Source organism: Oncorhynchus nerka, linkage group LG21 (assembly GCF_034236695.1).
Source record: "Oncorhynchus nerka isolate Pitt River linkage group LG21, Oner_Uvic_2.0, whole genome shotgun sequence".
NCBI lineage: Eukaryota > Metazoa > Chordata > Actinopteri > Salmoniformes > Salmonidae > Oncorhynchus > Oncorhynchus nerka.
The window spans coordinates 22,096,018-22,114,804 of record NC_088416.1 but is presented as its reverse complement, the minus strand read 5'-3'; the positions used below and the strand labels follow the sequence as shown (position 1 = coordinate 22,114,804).

Below are 18,787 nucleotides of genomic sequence, written 5' to 3'. Positions count from 1 at the left end.
CAATTAGAGTGTATTTGTATAGGCAAAACTCTACCATGGCCCCAGTGATAGCAGCATTCTGAGCTATTTAAACCCAGAGCATTTTATTTTAAATAGAAGGCTCTGGTTAAATCTATCCCTAATTCACCTGCATCACATATCCATTGTGTCCAGTGATTATCCAGAACATGGGTACAGAGAGGTAACACCCCTTAAGCCTTCCGCATGCTTCGGTTCACCGCTTGCATTCTCCCTCAATAGACCTTCGCTTGAAAAGCGAGAAAAAAGTGGCAATAGTACTGGTTGTCCATTTTGAGATGCCGAAGCCAGCGTACACTTCCTCAAAATAGTCAGAATTAATCTAAGATAACTCAAGAAATCTGTCATTCATTTTGACATTTTCTGCCGGGGAGATCTTTTTACATCTAACTAAGATGTTTGGTGCAGTATTTCTCGAGTTAAAAAAAATGTGCATGAAAACGATTAGACTCTCATTGAATGACAAACACTTAATTGACGAATCCTTACTATTGACCAATCACCGAAGCAGGGGGCGTAGACTTCGGCTGCCGATTTTGGCTTGTATGTATAAATGTTCACCTTCTGAATCAGAGAGGTAATTCCTCCTATATCACAGAAGCTTGGTGGCAACTTAATTGGGGAGGACGGGCTTGTTGTAATGGCTGGAGCTGTAGAAGTGGAATGGTATCAAACACATGGTTTCTAGGTGTTTGATGCCATTCCATTTGCTCCGTTCCAGCCATTATTATGAGCCATCCTCCCTTCAGGAGCCGCCACTGTCCTGCACTACATGACCAAAAGTATGTGGACACCTGCTCATCGAACATCTCATTCCAAAATCATGGCCATTAATATGGGGTTGGTTCCCCTTTGCTGCTAAAACAGTCTCCACTCTTCAGGGAAGCCTTTCCGCTAAATGTTGGAAGATTTCTGCGGGGACTTGCTTCCATTCAGCCACAAGAGCATTAGTGAAGTCGGGCACTGATGTTGGGCAATTAGGCCTGGCTCGCAGTCGGCGTTCCAATTCATCCTAAAGGTTTTTCGATGGGGTTGAGGTCAGGGCTCTGTGCAGGCTAGTCAATTTATTCCACACCGATCTCGACAGACCATTTCTGTATGGACCTCGCTTTGTGCACGTGGCCATTGTTATGCCGAAACAGGAAAGGGCCTTCCCCAACTGTTGCCACAAAGTTGAAAGCACAGAATCATCTAGAATGTCTTTGTAGGGTGTAGTGTTAAGATTTCCCTTCACTGGAACAAAGGGGCCTAGCCCATACCATGAAAAACTGCCCCAGAACATTATTCTTCCTCCACCAAACTTTACAGTTGGCACTATGCATTCGGGCAGGTAGTGTTCTCCTGGCATCCGCCAAACCCAGATTCGTCCATCAGACTGCCAGGTGGTGAAGCTTAATTCATCACTCCAGAGAACGCGTTTCCACTGCTCCAGCGTCCAATGGTGGCTTTGCACATGGTGATCTTAGGCTTTTGTGCGGTTGCTCGGCCATGGAAACCCATTTCATGAAGTTCCCGATGAACAGTTTTTGTGCTGACTTGCTTCCAAAGGAAGTTTGGAAGTTGGTAGTGAGTGTTGCAACTGAGGACAGACAATTATTACGCGCTACACGTTTCAGCACTCGGCGGTCCCGTTCTGTGAGCTTGTGTGGCCTGCCACTTCGCGCTGAGCCGTTGTTGCTCCTCGACGTTTCCACTTCACAATAGCTCTAGCAGGGCAGAGATTTGATGAAGTGACTTGGAAAGGTGGAATCCTATGACGTTGAAAGTCACCGAGCTCTTCATTAAGGCCATTCTACTGCCAGTGTTTGTCAATGGAGATTGCATGGCAGTGCGCTCGATTTTATACACCTGTCAGCAACGTGTGTGGCTGAAATAGCCGAATCCACTCATTTGAATGGGTGTCCACATACCTTTGTATATATAGTGTACATTAATGCTGTTCATAGCAGTTCCTCAATGCCCCGTGTGTCCTCAGGGTCAGCGTGGGACCAGGGTGAAAGAGGGACATAAAACATAGTGTCCGTGACTACCTCACCTCAGCTCTGTTTACAATGACATGCGGGGAGATACGATACCCACCTTCCGTTTTGCCTCATTAAAACCTCTCTATGAACTTCCATGTGCATGTTGATTCAACTTTATCCTGGCAAATAGTGTATACAGTCTCATTTCTCTGTGTATTCCTAGCGAGTACTAACTAGTCTGTTCATCCGGGTGCTTTAGACCAAGCTTGTCAGCTAGTGTTACTGGATTAGGGGCTGATGATCCATGCCGAGCTCCAATGGCAACCAACCTCTCTCACCCAACCCAGCCTTGCCTAGCCCGTCACATGACCTCTGCACCGGTCTGCCCAAAAGATGGACACTCTCTGTCTCCGTCTTCATTGTCTTACACTCAATTACACAGTATTGGGATGTTTCTCATCTTGCCCTCTCTTACTCTTGAGACGGTAGGGCTATACGAACCAAGCTGTCTCTATTCTTGTGGTAGTCAATTTTGTGGTTGTGTTGAACTTGACCTCACATACACAAACATACACACGCGAGCACACTAACACAGCTGCCCTTCTGAATCTTGATGTCCCATGGGGATCACTGCGTCTGACAGCTCAGCTTTCTGTGCCTGGCCCTTTGCTGTCGTCTGCGGCAACGTCAGATTTGCAGATTCACCTGGCTCTATGTTAGTCGCTTGCTCACGCTGCCTGAGAGCTGCAGTCAAAGAGTGAGGAGGGAATGCAACATCTATTTAAAGGTCAAATCATGTCTTCCGTATATAAGCTTGCAATCTGGAAGACACTCTTGTCTCACACCATTCCCACACCATTCCCAATACACCCAGAGCAAGCGGTGTGTCTACAGTGTAATCAATGTCTGTGTTTATCCGTTTATGGTGACACCATGACTCTTACAGACCACCACAGAGTACAGTGCCCTTAAGCCTGCAGTAGCTCTGCTGTGCTAAGTCCTATGAGTCCCATAGCTCTCTCTGCTCATTGTTCCATAGGCCCCATTGTGTTTCAGCTGTGGCGGGGAAGGGACAGGAATGCCGACGCTAACATTTAGCCATTTCAGAACACCACTCACACGCCACATTTTGGGCGGCCTATCAAATGGCTCAAGTCCCTACTGATTGAGAATACAAATGTGGTGATGTCATTATTTGTATTTGATTAGTGGTTCAGATCCTTGTTTGTGTTCAAACAGCCAGGTAAGCTAGTAGCCAGGGTGTAGGTTTTGCATGTGTGTGCTTGTTGAGAGAGACATTAGACTGTCAGATGAGTGAGTATGGACAGTCCTGCTCAGGGACATTACTAGGGACATACATTCCCAATGACATGTTTAGTACCATGTTATTGGTAGAGGATCCGAATGAATGCGGTAGCCTACGTAAACTATGACTGGGTTTGAAAAGCCAGCGAACTATACCAACTCTGGGTAGGCCTATTTACAATGTGATTTACTTTATAAATGTAATCTTTTGTTTTGTTAGTGAACTTATCACTTGCCGGACAGCGTCTCCACATGTTCCGCTCGCTGACATAGGAAGGAAACTAACTAACTAACGTTGACAGCAAGAGCCACTGATCTTGTCCAACCTTAATGAAAACCAGTGGAATTCTACTGGGAAACCTGCAGACAGTCAGCCATGTACTGTAGGGACTGAAGTGGAGCTGACTGGCTGGCTGGCTGGCTGACTGGCTGACTGGCTGTCAGTGGTATAGGGTTTCAGTGCAAGGGGAGATTCCTGCTTTTCAGAGCAGGTTATCTTACAGGGCTTCAGCAGGAAAGAGGAGGGAGAAAGAGCGAAGAGAGAGAGAGACGGGCGACATGGGAAGGAAGGAGAAATAAAGAGGGGGAAATCGTAATGTAGCCGGTTGCCTACAGATGGCATGCTGCTTTAAAATGAGATGAAGCAAGACGCAGATTTTATAAGGGACATTTCAACTAGGTATGGTTTGTTTTGGTTCAGTGCTATGTGGGTGTCAGAAAGATGTGTGTAAAATCAGGCCACTGTAAATTCTTTAGTTTTTTTGTTCCGTCATAGCGTCATGTCGTTTGATGTAATAGTGCACTTGTAGGCTGGTGGTATGTTTATGTCGTAGTGATTGACTTAACCAAGAACATACGGATGTGAAACAAACAATGAATGAATTATTCAACTGGTTGTGAATGAATGTGTGGCTAACTGATTGAGAAAGTGAGATATCGCAGTTATCTGATGTTTCTATTGCTCCCTCTGTCTCTCAGCAGAGCAATGAGCTCAAAGGAATGATTTGTCTGTCTGACACCATGCTGATTGGAAGAAGACATTCCCAATGCCAACAACGGAGGTGCTGATTGGTTCTGCCTGCCAACTTAGGACCTTTTGACTATTTATCCTTTGGTGTCTGATAGCTGAGAAGTGACATAGGAGGGAATCTCTCGAGGTTTGAGTCATCAATGCCCAGGTCATTGTTAAAGGAGACCTAGTGAGACAGACAGGGAGAGGAACAGGCAGCATGGACACTATAGAGAACCCCGCCTTGGAGCCCAGATCGGAGCGGATCGCCCGCTACAAGGCCGAAAGGAGACGGGAGCTACAAGAACGCTATGGCAACATGGAGGAGCTCCCATCCAAGTGGGTGAGGAGGGATGGGACTCTCATGAACTCAGACGGCGCACCTCCCTCCACAGACAGGATCCTCTCTGGGGGGGTGAACGGCAGAGCGGGGGGGCCGGAGGGGGGCAGGAGGAAGAGCAACACCCCTCTGGAGTCAGAACCGAGGAGAGTCTCCAACGGCTTTGAGGCAGACACTGCTGCAGACCCAACATACCTCCGAAGGTGAGTCCCTTCCATGTGTAGCCATTAGCCAATCAGTAGTGGAGATCCTTCTTGACCCCAAGCAAGAAGACAAAAGAGTGATGCGGCAGACAGATTGCATACACTGACTGTGATGTCCCCCCACATGCTGACTCAGACCACTGAACCTAGTTATGCTGAAAGTATGCAGGTAATGCCTGCTGGACATCAGTGAATTGCTCTCTTATACAGTATCAGGCCATGTACACATAAGAGTAACAGCCCCAACAGACTGGCCTTTTCCCGGTTCCCTAACAACAGATCGATGAATAGAAACAACCATATTATGTGTAACCACCTCTTAAAACAACCCCCCACCAGTCACCAAGCTCCTTCTCCAGTGAAAATTCTTTCCTGTGACCTTTCAGCCTCGTAAAACAGTTGTCAGAGTTCACCTGTGCTTTATGGCCTTTGTTGCTAATTCAAACGGAGCGAGCTAAACCCGACTCCCAGCATCTTGCAGTACTAGAACAGCAGAGATCACATTGATTCCTCCATGCGTGTTTTATATCCTGATGGCCTGGACTCCCTTTCCTGTAAGAGGTACAATACTTTATCAGGAGTGCTCTTTAGGAATTGGCATTGTTGTGGTAGTTTGCCACTTTCCTTATGCCACCCTCTCTCCCACCTCCCTCCTCCCCCGCCCCCAGGCAGTGTTCTTCTGGCTCTGCCGGCATGTTGAGTGCGGGGGAGCCCCTAGCTCCCCCAGGCCCCCCTGGACCCGACGCGGCCCAGCTGCAAACGCGGGTGTCGGTGGGCCAGTTGAGGAGTGCCCTGCTGCAGCAGACCGGGACTGGAACACAGCCTGAGAAAGTGTAGGGTCTCCTGCATGTTACGGCCTGTGTGTGTGTGTTGTTATTCTGAATATGTGTGGGCGTCAGTCCCACTGCTTCCAGTTTCTCACTATCTCTCTCTCCCCTTCTCTCCCGATGCTCACCCTGTTCCTCCGTGGTTGGGGATAGTAGTCCCGACAGTGGCCGCGCGGCCTCTTCCCTTGACCTGGCTGTAAAGCCGGGCTCGGAGGGGGGGCGGCAGCGCATCCGTCGCTACCTCCCTGGGGTGTCAGGCGGGGGCCGCAAAACCAACGAGCGCTTCAGGACACAGCCGATCACAGCCTGCGAGGTGCAGGAGAGCGGCGGGTAGGGACTGTGTGCTGCGGCCAGCCATATCAACCAGGTCATATCACAGCATGCAGGTCAAGCTTGGGGCTCATCTGGAAGACTCTGCCCTAGTTTGGTTACTCTTCAGGTGGAGAGGTTTGCAGTGTTTTGTGCCGTTGCTGTGTTCTGTTTCTTCTTTTCTGATTGTTTTGATAGCGTGTGATAATGGTTTGTATGCATGTAAATGCTTTCCAGATATTTACTGTCCCCTCATAGAGGAGCATCTCTTTTGGTGGTCCTTGTGGTTATGTATTGAACTAGTTTGGCCTTTGTACACTGGCAAGCGGCATGATTTACCGTGTATGTTTGCATCCGTTCATGGCGCTTAATAGCAACCTTGACATGAACTGTGTTGCTTTGTTGAGCGTGCAGATATGACCCAGGAGCCTGGGTCTGTGTGTGAGATACAGTAACCTGCACAGACATCAGAGAGAGAGTGAAAAGAGAGAATTACACCAGGCAGGAATGAGCATGGTCAAACTCCTCTCATCTTTTGTCTTGTGTGCATGTTTCAGCCAATGACCACGTGTTGATTCTCTCTCCTTCTCTCTCTCTGTCTCTCTGTCTCTCTCTCTCTCTCTGTGCCCCACAGGCTGCTAGAGGAAGAGGCGAACGCAAAAGGTAACGAACCCCTGCCCACTAGGCTCTCACATGGCCTGTTTTATTTTGCCACACACAAACGGCTGATCCATTGCCTATTGCACAGCCTCTGTACTGCCTCTGTGTTAACTGAGTGGGGGGAGAGAGGGACTGAGAGAGAGAGACAGAGAGAGAAACAGAGAGAGAGAGAGAGAGAGAGAGAGAGAGAGAGAGAGAGAGAGAGAGAGAGAGAGAGAGAGAGAGAGAGAGAGAGAGAGAGAGAGAGAGAGAGAGAGAGAGAGAGAGAGAGAGAGAGAGAAAGAGAGAGAGAGAGAGAGAGAGAGAGAGAGAGAGAACAGGCATAGTGGCTAGTGCTGTGTGGCTTGCCAGAGGTAATGTTTAACACAGTGACAAAGAAGAGCAGGTGCTCTCTCTCTCTTTCTCTCCCACCCCCCTCTCTTTCTCTCTCCACTCTCTCCCCCTCTCTCTCTCTCCCTCTCTCTCCCCCCTCTCTTTCTCTCTCCCACTCTCTCTCTCTCCCCCCTCTCTTTCTCTCTCCACTCTCTCTCTCTCGATCACGGACATGCCGACATGGGAGATAGGAGGTGGCAAAGCTCTCTGATCAGCACTTGTCTCTACAAGTAGCGTGTGATAAAATGGCTCAGCAGGCTACTGTAATAGGCATTTGTCATCACACTGTAGCTGAGAGAGAGAGAGACAGACAGGGGTGGACAACACTGGGTCAGAAGGGATAACTGTTTTTGTTTTTCTATTTTCACTCAAAAACAACCGATAATATAAACACACAAACCTATATCAACTAACAGTTACTGTATAACATTACGTTCATAACAGTAAACCTGATGAATATATACTCTGACCTCTACTTACACTCAACCCCAGCTCCAGAGCTGCCTTTATAGAACGTCTATAATAAACAGAATATCAAATAAATCAAGGGATTTTATTTTTAAACACTCCACATGACCCAGATGGGAACAGGGTGACGGTAGAATGTTGAAGTTCCTCGTGGGGATGGATTTATGAGCCATAAATGCATGCCTGAGCACCACACAGCCACTATAAAAAAAATAGTCCCCACAGTAGCTGCCCAATAACTTCTCTCTCATGCATTCATTTGGCTGTCCACCTAAAAATACAATGATTGAATGGTCATTGAGAGCAGTGTTAGACACAACAGAGACAGTTGACACTCACACGATCAGCGTTTGCCGTCCAACTGCCTGGTCAAAAGGATGAGCTGTGTGGTCGTTAAGTTCAAGCCAGGTGAGAGGAGAAGTAGGCAGCCAGCGGTGCCAGCTGAGAGAGAGTGGTGGTGGTGCCATGTGACAGTGTAGTAAGGGCCAGGTGCAGGGCGATGGCCTCACACGAAGGGGGATCAGTCTATCGCATTGTGTCGCAGTGGACCGACGGCTTGACTGACAGGCCTGACTGCTACTATGAGCAGGAGAACTATTTTTGCTGTATGACAGGGACTGTGAGTTTGCTATATGATCATAAGGTGTGTTGGGTGCTGTTCAATTCTTTGGTTTGCCTATTTTTTTATTCAGGGGGTTAATGTGTTTGGCAGGCTCAGTGATGGCAAAATGATATCCCTGCTGATGACACAGACAGGCTGACAGGGACTTAACATTTTAACATGGTGTGTCTTTGAGTACGCATGTACTTAACTCTTACTGTATTTTACCTCTGTTTGCCTGACTGGATGGATATATTATTGTCATGTATCCCCCCTCCAGCTGATGTGAAGACAGACGACAGAGCCAAGATGAGTGTGGCGGACAAGATGTCTTTGTTTAAAGTAAGCACGCCCATCTAGCTCAGCCTTTGCTGTGAAACAGAACCCTCTCCCAGAAACCCCCCTCCTGTTCCCTTGTACCATGTTGTCCGTCTCCATGCCTGATCACAAAAGGTCATCACCATGGAGACCAGGGGGGCTACACAGGGCTTATGTCTCACAACAGCACATCAACAGACACAACAGAGCCCATGTTGAGCGAGAGAGAGAGAGACAGAGAGAGAGCGAGAGAGAGAGAGAGATCTCATGTACCAGTCCTGGCGGCTGCTCACCAGTCACGGAGCAACGCATGATGAGCCAGCAGGCTGAGCTGAGCATGCAGAGCTGAACACACTGAGCTAATGTTGAGGAGTATGAATGGCCAAACAGGTGCTGCTCTCGGATCCAGACAGGGCCTTGTATAATAGTACTGTACTAATATATCAGGAAGCCAGACCACAGAGTGCATGCAGATGGACCCTTCTGTTCTTAGTTTACTCCCATTGGTCAATGTTTTATTGTTTATGTAGCCGTTGGCAGCCTGTCTTGCCCCCCCCAATATTTCACTTCCTGGTGGGTTTTAGTCACGTAGCATCTGTCGAAACCTAGGTGAAAAGTAGCCAGGGACTATCAAGCCATGAACAGGCATTAACAGGTGGTTGTAATTAGCCCGTAGCTAGCTCCTGTCAGGCTGGCTGGCGGAGGGGGGAGGGAGGGCCAGGAGGGAGGGGACTGAGGGGGGGGGGCAGGGAGGTAACGGTACACTACTGAGGGAGCTCTGGTTACACTGTGACCTGCAGGCCTGGCATTCTATCCCTCTCCTCTACCTTCTTACATAGGCCACCCACAGCACCTTACAGATCCCTGGTTTATTCACCAGCTATCCGACCGCTGCCTACAGTACTGCACCTCCATTCACATGCCAGGAAAGGGAGAGACTTTCAATGAAAGAGATGGAAAAAAGGAGAGGCCATTTTTTGTCATTTCTCAGTCATTTCAACCATTATATGCTCTGTTTGATCTAAGTGTTGATTATACACCTGTGGCAAAGGCATTATTGTGCAACATGTCATGGTCAGATATTACATATCAATTATCAACATAAATGTTATGAATGGCTTTTTCTCTCACTTTCTTTTTCTCTTCTCCCTATTTCTCTCTGTGGCAGGAGCTAGAGAAGACAGCAGCCCCTGAGGCCTCCTCCTTTCTGAAGCCTCGCTCTGGCAGCGCCACGTATGAACGCAGAGGACGCCGCGGCAACGAGCACCGCTCACTCACTCAGCCAATTACCTGTGAGCAGGTGGGGGTGGCCACCAGGTGAGCAGGGTCAAGGGTCACACCTCGGTGGTTAATGGACAAGGATATATTGTATCGGTTGGCAGTGAGGTGTTGGCAGACCGTATGCAAAAAAACATTGGCCTCTCAGACATCAAGATTCCTTGCCCCAGTGGGTTGTGGAATCCACATGGAAGGCAGGTTATGAGATCATAACTGATTAAAGTTGTGATACGGTTTATGGTATACGGTTTATGTATAGCATTCTAGATAATGCATTATAGTAAGACCTTTTGGTATGATACCTCTTAGATGTAAACTCCCCTAAAGAGGGGACTGGCGTGCTTTTGGAACCGGTTCCGACTAACATTGTTGCTTATAAATCGATGTGTGGACACCGTAGATCGAAATGGCTTGCATTCAGCAGTAGCCCTAGACCTCTTCCTCTTCTGTGACTCAGGCTGTGACATCACTTGAAGCTGGGATGTCCCGCCTACCATTTAATTCGCTGACAAAGCAAAGGCCTGCAATCCTTTAGATCCTAGCACAGCAGGAGAGCGTGGGTTCGTCGCTCTAGCACATTCAGATGTCGATTTATAGCCAATTTTTATCAAAGTAATCGAAGATAATTCATAGATTTGAAACAAAAAACACTTTCTGTTTGTCATAGATGGACAATATTAATATGAGATGAAAGGCGATTTCATAACGAGTTCAGGAAGCCAAGCTAGAACCCTGTGTGATGTCCAGGAAGGTGGAGGCAGATTATTTAAGAGAAACCTTAAGAAAATATGCCAAACATACAAATATGTGTTTTACAGATACAAGGAAGGTGAAATCTTACAGTTAGTCATTTTGCAATTTGATTGTACTATATTTAGAAAGCATATCATATTTTCAAGCCCTATTCATACAGATTTGTCGAATAGATAATACATCATATAAAATATTTCATGTTTTTTACTGTGTACTTGGGTTTGTGTCCTCAAAAGTGACTGCTCCTCAGGAATCTATACCTATTTTTACCAGTAAGGTGAGATTTGAATCTTTCTCGCAGTCTAAACATTACTAGGTATTGTTTATGACCTTCTCATGATACAATACAATTTTGGGTATGTCTATTCAGGCAGAAATCTACATTTTGCCATTACATTTAACAGGTTTAATGTTGCAAATATCTCACATTGTGTTCCACAGTTCCTGTCAGTCCGCATTTGAATTAACAGGGCTGTTTCTCTATTTTAACTATTCTTCCATGGCTTCCATTCACCATCCTTCTTCTCCTACCTATCTACCCCAGCAGCACCCCCCAGCCAGCAGAGTCAGGCGAGGCCCGGGCTGTGCAGGCCGAGGCGGAGGCGGTGGAGGACGATGAGAACAGTAAGCTGACTATGAGCGAGAAGCTGGCTCTGTTCAACAAGCTGTCCCTGCCAGGGAACCAGGGGGATGCCACTCCCCATGCCCCCCCAGAGAGACGCAGGCAGAAGGGGGCACGCTACCGCACACAGCCCATCACCGTGGAGGAGGTCAGCCTGGTGAGTGGGTGTGGGACCAAGAAAGACAGCCTTAGAGGAGTGGAAGAGGGAATATTAGAGATGACATTAGCAATTGTGTGTGTCTTTCTTTAACTGAGAAATGCGGATTGTGACACAGGTGATTGTGTGTGTGTGTGTGTGTGTGTGTGTGTGTGTGTGTGTGTGTGTGTGTGTGTGTGTTGGATGTTGACGTGGGCATGAGTAGGTGTATGTACCCCAAATTGAATGTCACACGGAGCCTCTAACTGTTCTGAGCACTGGATTGATCAATATATTTATTTGATCAGTATCAAACCAATGTCGACCATATCACTGTCCAGAGGATAACACTACACTAGCGCCCAATTCAATCACACTAAAATTAGACAGGTCCAAAATGATGACTCAGAAATATGTAGTAACCTCTTAGCTTTCATACCAATTTACACTATTGTGATGAGTAGAATCCATCATCTCCACGTCTCTGACAGTATTCTCCTCGCTTTGTCCTCCCTCAGCTCCAGAAAGGCCCCATCCAGCTGCCCCCACTGCGCCTGTCCCCCACCCTCGCCGACCGGCAGCAGGAGCAGTCCATCAACCTGAGGCCCAGTGAGGTGCGCCAGGCCCAGCCTCGACCCGGGGCCGACGTGGAGCCTAACACAGGACCTGACCCGTCCCAGCAGGGCCTGCAGCAGCGCAGGGACTCTGAGCCAGGAGAGATCAAAGGCATCCTGAGGAAGAGCCCCTCTGGAGGACCAGAATGGGACCGAGACGGAGACACTATGAGGGAGGGCAGACAGCAGGACCAGAATGGAGGAGGGGGGAGGGGGAATGGGGTGGAGGAGAGGAGGGCAGAGAGACATGATAACGTACCAGTGCCTCGTAGAGAGAGACCAGCCTCCTCGGCCCCCTGGAGACAGAGGAACAGGAACAGGAGGGAGACGGTGGCCGTGTGTAGCCCAGCCAGGCCCTCCTCAGAGCAGGGTCACACCCAGGAGGAGAGGCAGATGCACCCCCCTGGGAACACCACTGGGAGAGACAGGTACACGATTAACACAAGAGCCAACATACAGGCCTTTTAAATGACGTGTCTGTGCGTGAACGCTGCTGGAATGATGTAACCCTGAGCGTGTATTGAAATGTGCGTGCTGCAGGAGGGATCTCTATTGCTGAGTGTCATGGAAGGTTTGTCCTAGTGTTTTCAGGTGTGCGCGTACGCGAGCGAGTGAGCACGAGCACAAGAGAGAGATTTGCATTGCTTTTTCTTAGACCTCCCCTCTGTCTCTGTGCAGGTTGTCAGATGCTTCCAGGGAGGAGGAAGAGGAGGAGAAGGGGAGCAGGGTGAGGAGAGACAGATGCTGACATCACTGATTTGCATTGGAAATCTCACACGGACTGAGCTCATGTGTTTCGGAGCCAGTTGGTTGGCTGTTTATAGTTGATTTGGGTCTGCACTTGTGTTTAGCATCTTGAATATTTAGGCTCAGAATCCCAATGGGGCAAATCCAGTCTTAGCCTGGAAAAGCAGAGCAGCGGACAGCTATGGACACATCCTTCTCAGTCAGATAGATAGATAGATCCACCACAGGAGGCTCCCAGACAATCCATAGTCCCCAGGGTCTGTGATACTATGGCTTGGCCCCACTGTAACACTCCACACCAGCCCAGCCCAGAGAAAAGGCCCTGTCTTCCACTTGTAGTCTCTAATCCTCGGCGTGGCTCTCTGCAACCAGTTGGGTTTAGTGTAACCTGTCAGTCAGGGAAAGAGGGGAGGATGAGGGTCACCAGGGGGACCGATCACAGGGGAGATAAGAGGGGATGCTGTCCACACGCTGCCCAGAAATGATATCGAGGAGGAGGAAAGGTGAAAAAGTTCAAAAGGTGCCATTGTGCGTGGCCAGGTAGGAGGCCAGGTAGGAGGCCAGGTAGGAGGAATTAGTTAGCTGTCCTATCTGTTCTTGAAGGTTGAACAGACATGTTGTGTGGGCTGGTTCAGGAAGCCGAGTGCTTAACACGAGAGTTTGTTGTAGTTTTGCCAGTCCACTGAAACCAAAGGAGCATTGTAACATCATATAGCAGCCCCATATCTTACTATGGTATGTGTTTGAATGTCATAGCTGCCCTACACCAGCCCTATACCTGACTATGCATTCAATCCCTGAGAGCTACCATGCGTTACTTATATATGGGTGCAGCTTCTGCTGGTGCTAATGCCCAGGAATGGGCTGAATGGCTCTGAATGACATGTTAACCGTTAGACTTAACAGATAGAGAGGCTTCCATGAACACCCTCTTGACCCCATTCGGCCCCCTTAGCTGGACAGTGTTGACACTTCTCTGTGTTGTGTGTATGTGTGTGAGAGAGAGACCTTCATACCTTTTGTGGATGTTTCTCATTGCTCTTCACCCGCTCTTTCTCCTATTTGCCATCTCTTTTTTTATGCTATGCTCTCTCCCTCTCACCATATTTTCTTTCTTGGCTTTGCCGACCACACCCCCTCTCTGCTCCAATGCTGCCCCCTTTAGGAAGACAGTGAGATCTCCCATGATGCACCAGCTGTCAACCCTCAGTGCTGGGTAAGCGGAGTGCTGGCTCTGTGGCACCCTATTCCCTACATAGTGCACCCTCTTGCCTACAAACCTCTGTGTTTGGTTATTTCAACCAAACTTATTACCCTGGTTTGTTGACTATGTTGCTCGTCCAAGTCATATCAAATCTATTCTATTCTGTTCTACCCAATCCTGGGCTTATTCCTTTATCCTCCTCCCCTCCTCCCCTCCCCCCAGGATCCTGTCTTTTCCTCTGTCTATTCGAACAGTACACCTCAATATGTCATGTGTTACAATCAGGTGAGTGTGTGTGCAAGCACCTGTTCAGGTGCGTGAGTGTGAAGTGTGTCCATTGCACCCCATTGCCCCTCAATATTCCATTTAAATGTACTTGCTGGAGTGCTGTGATTTGCGTTGTGTTGATACTGCAGTGAAACACGTTGACGTAGTTCCCCTTCACATATCCGTTTTTTTCTCTCCCTCCTCAGACCAGCTCTTCCTATGAGGCCCAGGAGGTCTCCTCTCCTACCCAGACCCTCTCTCAGCCGCCCCAATGGAGACAGAAGGTGACCCACACACACACACACACACGCGCAAAGCCACACACACACATACTGGTAGGTGTCACTGTACGGTCGCTGATCCCTGTCTCTGCCCATGCAGCACGCTAGACCAGTAGAAGAGGAGGAGCTGCCACAGGCGTCGGTGGCTGAGCGCATGAGAACCCTACAGGAGAGTGAGGAGCAGTGGAAGGCCAGAGGGAGAGGGGCCGCCAACGGCTCAGCCCAGTACACTGTGGCCGGACGCATGGCAAAGAGAGGTAAGGTTTCCCTCTTTCTCTATCTCCTTTTTTTCTTTCTCTCTCTCTCTCTCGTTCTCTCTTTCTTTCCCTCACTCAGACCTGTGTGGGATTGTCCCATTGCAGGTTTGGTGTCCCCTGTATCGGACATACACGAGACCCATCCATCTCACACTAAGAGACCCTCCACAGGAGCCACAGCAACAGCATGCCCATGTGAAGGTAAAAATAACCCATCCACAAAAGAGAAAAGATGTTTGTGTCTGGTTTGTGATTGTAGATCCTCCTCCCTGACCTCTGGTTCTCCTCTCAACAGAGATCTCCAGTCACCCTTGGATGGAGGTGGAAGAGGACACAAAGCTGGACAAACTGGATTCCATTGTGGACAGGCTGAATAGTACGATGATTTGTCCAAACCTCAGATTAAGAGTTGAAGTCTATCCGCTAGTGTCTATTTATTGTCTAACTTCCTGTGTTTTTCTCAGTGATGCTTTGAGCATCCTAATGAAGTGGAAAACCTGTAACTCTCATGTTGTACCCCTCTCCTCCCCCAGCCACTCCCCAGGACACGCCCCTGGAGGTCACCTCAGGGAGGGTGAAGGAGGTCATGACCCCTGATGACCGGGAGACGTGTGGTGGTTTCTACAGGGAGGTGTTGACCCCCTCACCCACTGCCCTCGCTGCTGGGGCTGGTGCTGCCAATGGAACTGACCCGGAACAGGACCTCAGTGCCCTCTGCCAGACCAACACACCCATGTGAGTTTGTTTGTGTGTGTGTGTGTGGGAGGAGGGTGTGTCTGTGTGGTTGTGTGTTTGTGTTTACATGTACACTTCTATCTAGTTGTATGATTGTCTTCATTGTGGGTGTTTGTGTCTTAATGCCTCTTTGTGGTGTGTGTGTGTGTGTGTGTGTGTGTGTGTGTGTGTGTGTGTGTGTGTGTGTGTGTGTGTGTGTGTGCAGGCTGACATCAGAAGTAGCGCAGCACAGGCGGTCGGTGCGTCCGTCCCGTAGGACCCAGGGCTCCCGGAACCCTCTGCGTGCTCTGGCGGCCCGCGATGACATCAGACAGGACTTCATGGGAGAGAGAGTCACCATGGCTACCATGAACACTAACAGGACACAAGTGGAGAAGAGTGAGTGACGTTAACATATTCCAGAGAGATATCTCTCTTTCTCTATATATTTTTCACTCTCTCTCTCGCTATCTCTATATTTCATTCTCTCTCTCTCTCTCTCTCTCTCTCTCTCTCTCTCTCTCTCTTTTTTTTTCAATCTGCTTATATACTGTTTCTGACTTTCTCATCTCTGATCTCTCTGTCCCATGTCTGTCCTACCCCTCAGTGGCCAAGAATTCCAACATGGCTGACTCAACTCTAGCAGGTCTGGCCAGTACAGAGGACTTCAGTAATGTCGATCTGCGTGATGTCACTTCCACAGAGTCAATGACGAACAACAACAACCTGCCCATCAGCAACCTCATGCTCATTCACATCAAAGGTCGGTACAGATTGTGTGTGTGCGTGCATGTGCATCTGATTACGTTTATGAGTGTGCATATGTGGATATGTGTGTGGATACAAACTCTCTAATCAACATGTGCGTGTGTTTCCTACGGTGCCAGGTTGGCATCATGTGCAAGTGCGTCTAGTGGAGCCCACAGCCAGGTCTCTGAACAGTGGAGACTGCTTCCTGCTGGTCACACCCACTCACTGCATCCTCTGGAGCGGAGAGTTCGCCAACACAGCAGAGAAAGCCAAGGTACGACTTCGACGCGACACACACATTGTATCACATGCTGACTGTCTACTCTATTCCTTGGCTAACTAGATCCCTGGCTTGTATTGTTCATGAGGGATTCCCGTTGGGCGTCTTATTCGTCTGTAATTCAAACCATATATGGTTTTTGAATAATACCATTGAAGTACATTTTACATTTAAACACAATGTGAAGCCACTGATTGTTGTCAGTTATAACTGGTGATGATGTTTCCCTGTCTTCTGCTGTCTCTGTCCAGGCGTCAGAGCTGGCATCGTTGATCCAGACCCAGGGGGATCTGGGCTGCCGGGCCTGTGGGGTCATCCACCTAGAGGAGGGGGTCAATACTGACAACAGCCTGGCCTCTGACTTCTGGAACCTTCTGGGAGGAAAGACACAATACGGAGGTCGGACTAGAACTAGTCACCAACCACTCTGTCACTCAGTAGACAAAACCATAAGAACTGTACAAACTATGTGAAAATCCTATTAAAACAACCAGAACAGCCTTTTAGGTAAGTAAGTCAGTAAGTAAGTAAACTAAGTCAGTCAGTCAGTAAGTAAACTAAGTCACTCAGTAAGTCAGTAAGTAAACTAAGTCAGTCAGTAAACTAAGTCAGTAAACTAAGACAGTTAGTAAACTAAGTCAATCAGTAAACTAAGACAGTAAGTCAGTAAACTAAATCAGTCAGTAAGTTAACCAAGTAAGTTAGTAAAGTAAACTAAGTTAGTAAGTTAGTAAACTAAGTCAGTCAGTAAGTCAGTAAACTATGACACTCAGTAAGTCAGTAAACTAAATCAGTCAGTCAGTAAGTAAACTAAGTAATCAAGTAAGTCAGTCAGTCAGTAAACTAAGTCACTCAGTCAGTAAATTAAGTTAGTCAGTCAGTCAGTAAACTAAGTAATTAAGTCAGTCATTCAGTCAGTAAACTAACTAATAAAGTCAGTCAGTAAGTAAACTAAGTGACTCAGTAAGTCAGTAAGTAACCTAAGTAAGTCAGTAAACTAAGTGAGTCAGTAAACTAAGTCATTAAGTCAATAAACTAACTAATAAAGTCAGTCAGTCAGTAAGTAAACTAAGTCAGTCAGTAAGTCAGTAAACTAAGTCAGTCAGTAAGTCAGTAAACTTAGTCAGTCAGTAAGTAAACTAAGTAATTAAGTCAGTCAGTAAGTTAGTAAACTCAGTCAGTAAACTAAGATACTCAGTAAGTCAGTAAACTAAATCAGTCAGTCAGTAAGTAAACTAAGTAATTCAGTCAGTCAGTCAGTCAGTCAGTCAGTAAACTGAGTCAGTCAGTCAGTCAGTAAACTAAGTCAGTCAATCAGTCAGTAAGTAAGAAACCAAGAAAGTAAGTATGCAAGTGACCATTTGCGTCTGTCTTTGTGTACTGTATGTGTGATTGTATATGTGTGTGTTCCCTGTAGGAGCGGGAGCCCCAGAAGAGGATGAGCTGTATGAGAGTGGGGTGGTGGAGTCTAACTGTTTGTACAGGCTGGTGGAGAACAGACTGGTACCCCATGAGCAGGCCTGGGCAGCCATCCCCACTGTCTCCCTACTGGGATCCACTGAGGTCAGTCCCTTCTTGGATCCCCCTGTGTGTTTCTGTGGCTTCTCATTCATTGCTGCCTTGGTGCTACATATCAATCAATGGGTTTTTAACTCAGTACAAAGATTATAAACTGGAATGCCATCTATCAACTTTTGTGTGATTTTCAACACTACAGATAGTATCTGATCTCTGAATAGTTCTCTCTCTCTGCCTCTGTCTCTCTTTGTCTCTGCCTCTCTCTCTGCCTCTGTTTGTTACCCTGTCTCTCTACCAGGCCCTGGTGTTTGACTTTGGCAGCGAGGTGTACCTGTGGCATGGGAAGGATGTTGTCCCTGGCGACAGGAGTGTGGCTGTACAGCTGGCCCAGCAGGTGTGGGGTGGTCCCTACGACTACAGCAACTGTAGGGTCAACCCACTGGACCCCACACACTGCAACCCCAGCATACAGCCGTAGGTACACACCACACATGTGCTTACATTGTAAAATACCTCATTTAAATACATACTGTTGTATTCATTGATACATTATGTGTGTGATTTGTGTACAGGCAAGGTGAAAGACGGCCCGGCTGGGCTCTGTTTGGCTGTGTCTCTGAGCACAAGGAGACAGCCCTCTTCAGGGAGAAGTTTCTGGACTGGGCTGGAGATAAGGAGGAGACCGCTGCAATGGTGGTGGAGGAGGAACAGGTTAGTGAGAGAAAGATAAATTCAAATCAAATTGTATTTGTCACATGCGCTGAATACAACAGCTGTAGACCTTACCGTGAAATGCTTACTTATCAGCCCTTTAACCAACATGACCTTGTAAGAAAAAAAGGTTAAGAAAATATTGACTAAATAAACAAAAGTAACAATAAAATACTAATAACGAGGCTATATACAGGGGGTACCGGTCCCGAGTTAATGTGCGAAACACATGACTCAAAGCCAAATAGGACCCATCCTGTA

General features: G+C 47.8%; 1 protein-coding gene across 10 annotated transcripts in view; it reads left to right on the top strand.

The window, feature by feature from the left end:
• Window positions 1–18,787, top strand: part of svilc (supervillin c) — a 30,029-nt gene that overhangs the window by 3,920 nt on the left and 7,322 nt on the right. For 2 of the 10 annotated variants that reach the window (XM_065006433.1, XM_065006432.1), the window contains exons 2-24: window positions 4,266–4,839; window positions 5,508–5,672; window positions 5,823–5,996; window positions 6,610–6,638; window positions 8,357–8,418; window positions 9,563–9,711; window positions 10,970–11,204; window positions 11,702–12,225; window positions 12,476–12,524; window positions 13,710–13,760; window positions 13,971–14,033; window positions 14,222–14,299; window positions 14,397–14,553; window positions 14,659–14,754; window positions 14,849–14,929; window positions 15,087–15,288; window positions 15,494–15,666; window positions 15,875–16,030; window positions 16,155–16,291; window positions 16,549–16,696; window positions 17,715–17,860; window positions 18,114–18,289; window positions 18,388–18,526. In XM_065006433.1, coding sequence (XP_064862505.1) covers window positions 4,517–4,839; window positions 5,508–5,672; window positions 5,823–5,996; window positions 6,610–6,638; window positions 8,357–8,418; window positions 9,563–9,711; window positions 10,970–11,204; window positions 11,702–12,225; window positions 12,476–12,524; window positions 13,710–13,760; window positions 13,971–14,033; window positions 14,222–14,299; window positions 14,397–14,553; window positions 14,659–14,754; window positions 14,849–14,929; window positions 15,087–15,288; window positions 15,494–15,666; window positions 15,875–16,030; window positions 16,155–16,291; window positions 16,549–16,696; window positions 17,715–17,860; window positions 18,114–18,289; window positions 18,388–18,526 — 3,513 coding nt within the window. In that variant the 5' untranslated portion in view covers window positions 4,266–4,516. Of the gene's footprint in view, window positions 1–3,789; window positions 3,967–4,265; window positions 4,840–5,507; window positions 5,673–5,822; window positions 5,997–6,609; window positions 6,639–8,356; window positions 8,419–9,562; window positions 9,712–10,969; window positions 11,205–11,701; window positions 12,226–12,475; window positions 12,525–13,709; window positions 13,761–13,970; window positions 14,034–14,221; window positions 14,300–14,396; window positions 14,554–14,658; window positions 14,755–14,848; window positions 14,930–15,086; window positions 15,289–15,493; window positions 15,667–15,874; window positions 16,031–16,154; window positions 16,292–16,548; window positions 16,697–17,714; window positions 17,861–18,113; window positions 18,290–18,387; window positions 18,527–18,787 lie in introns of those variants that run through there. The other 8 variants (XM_065006435.1, XM_065006434.1, XM_065006438.1 and 5 more) reach the window with 8 other exon arrangements.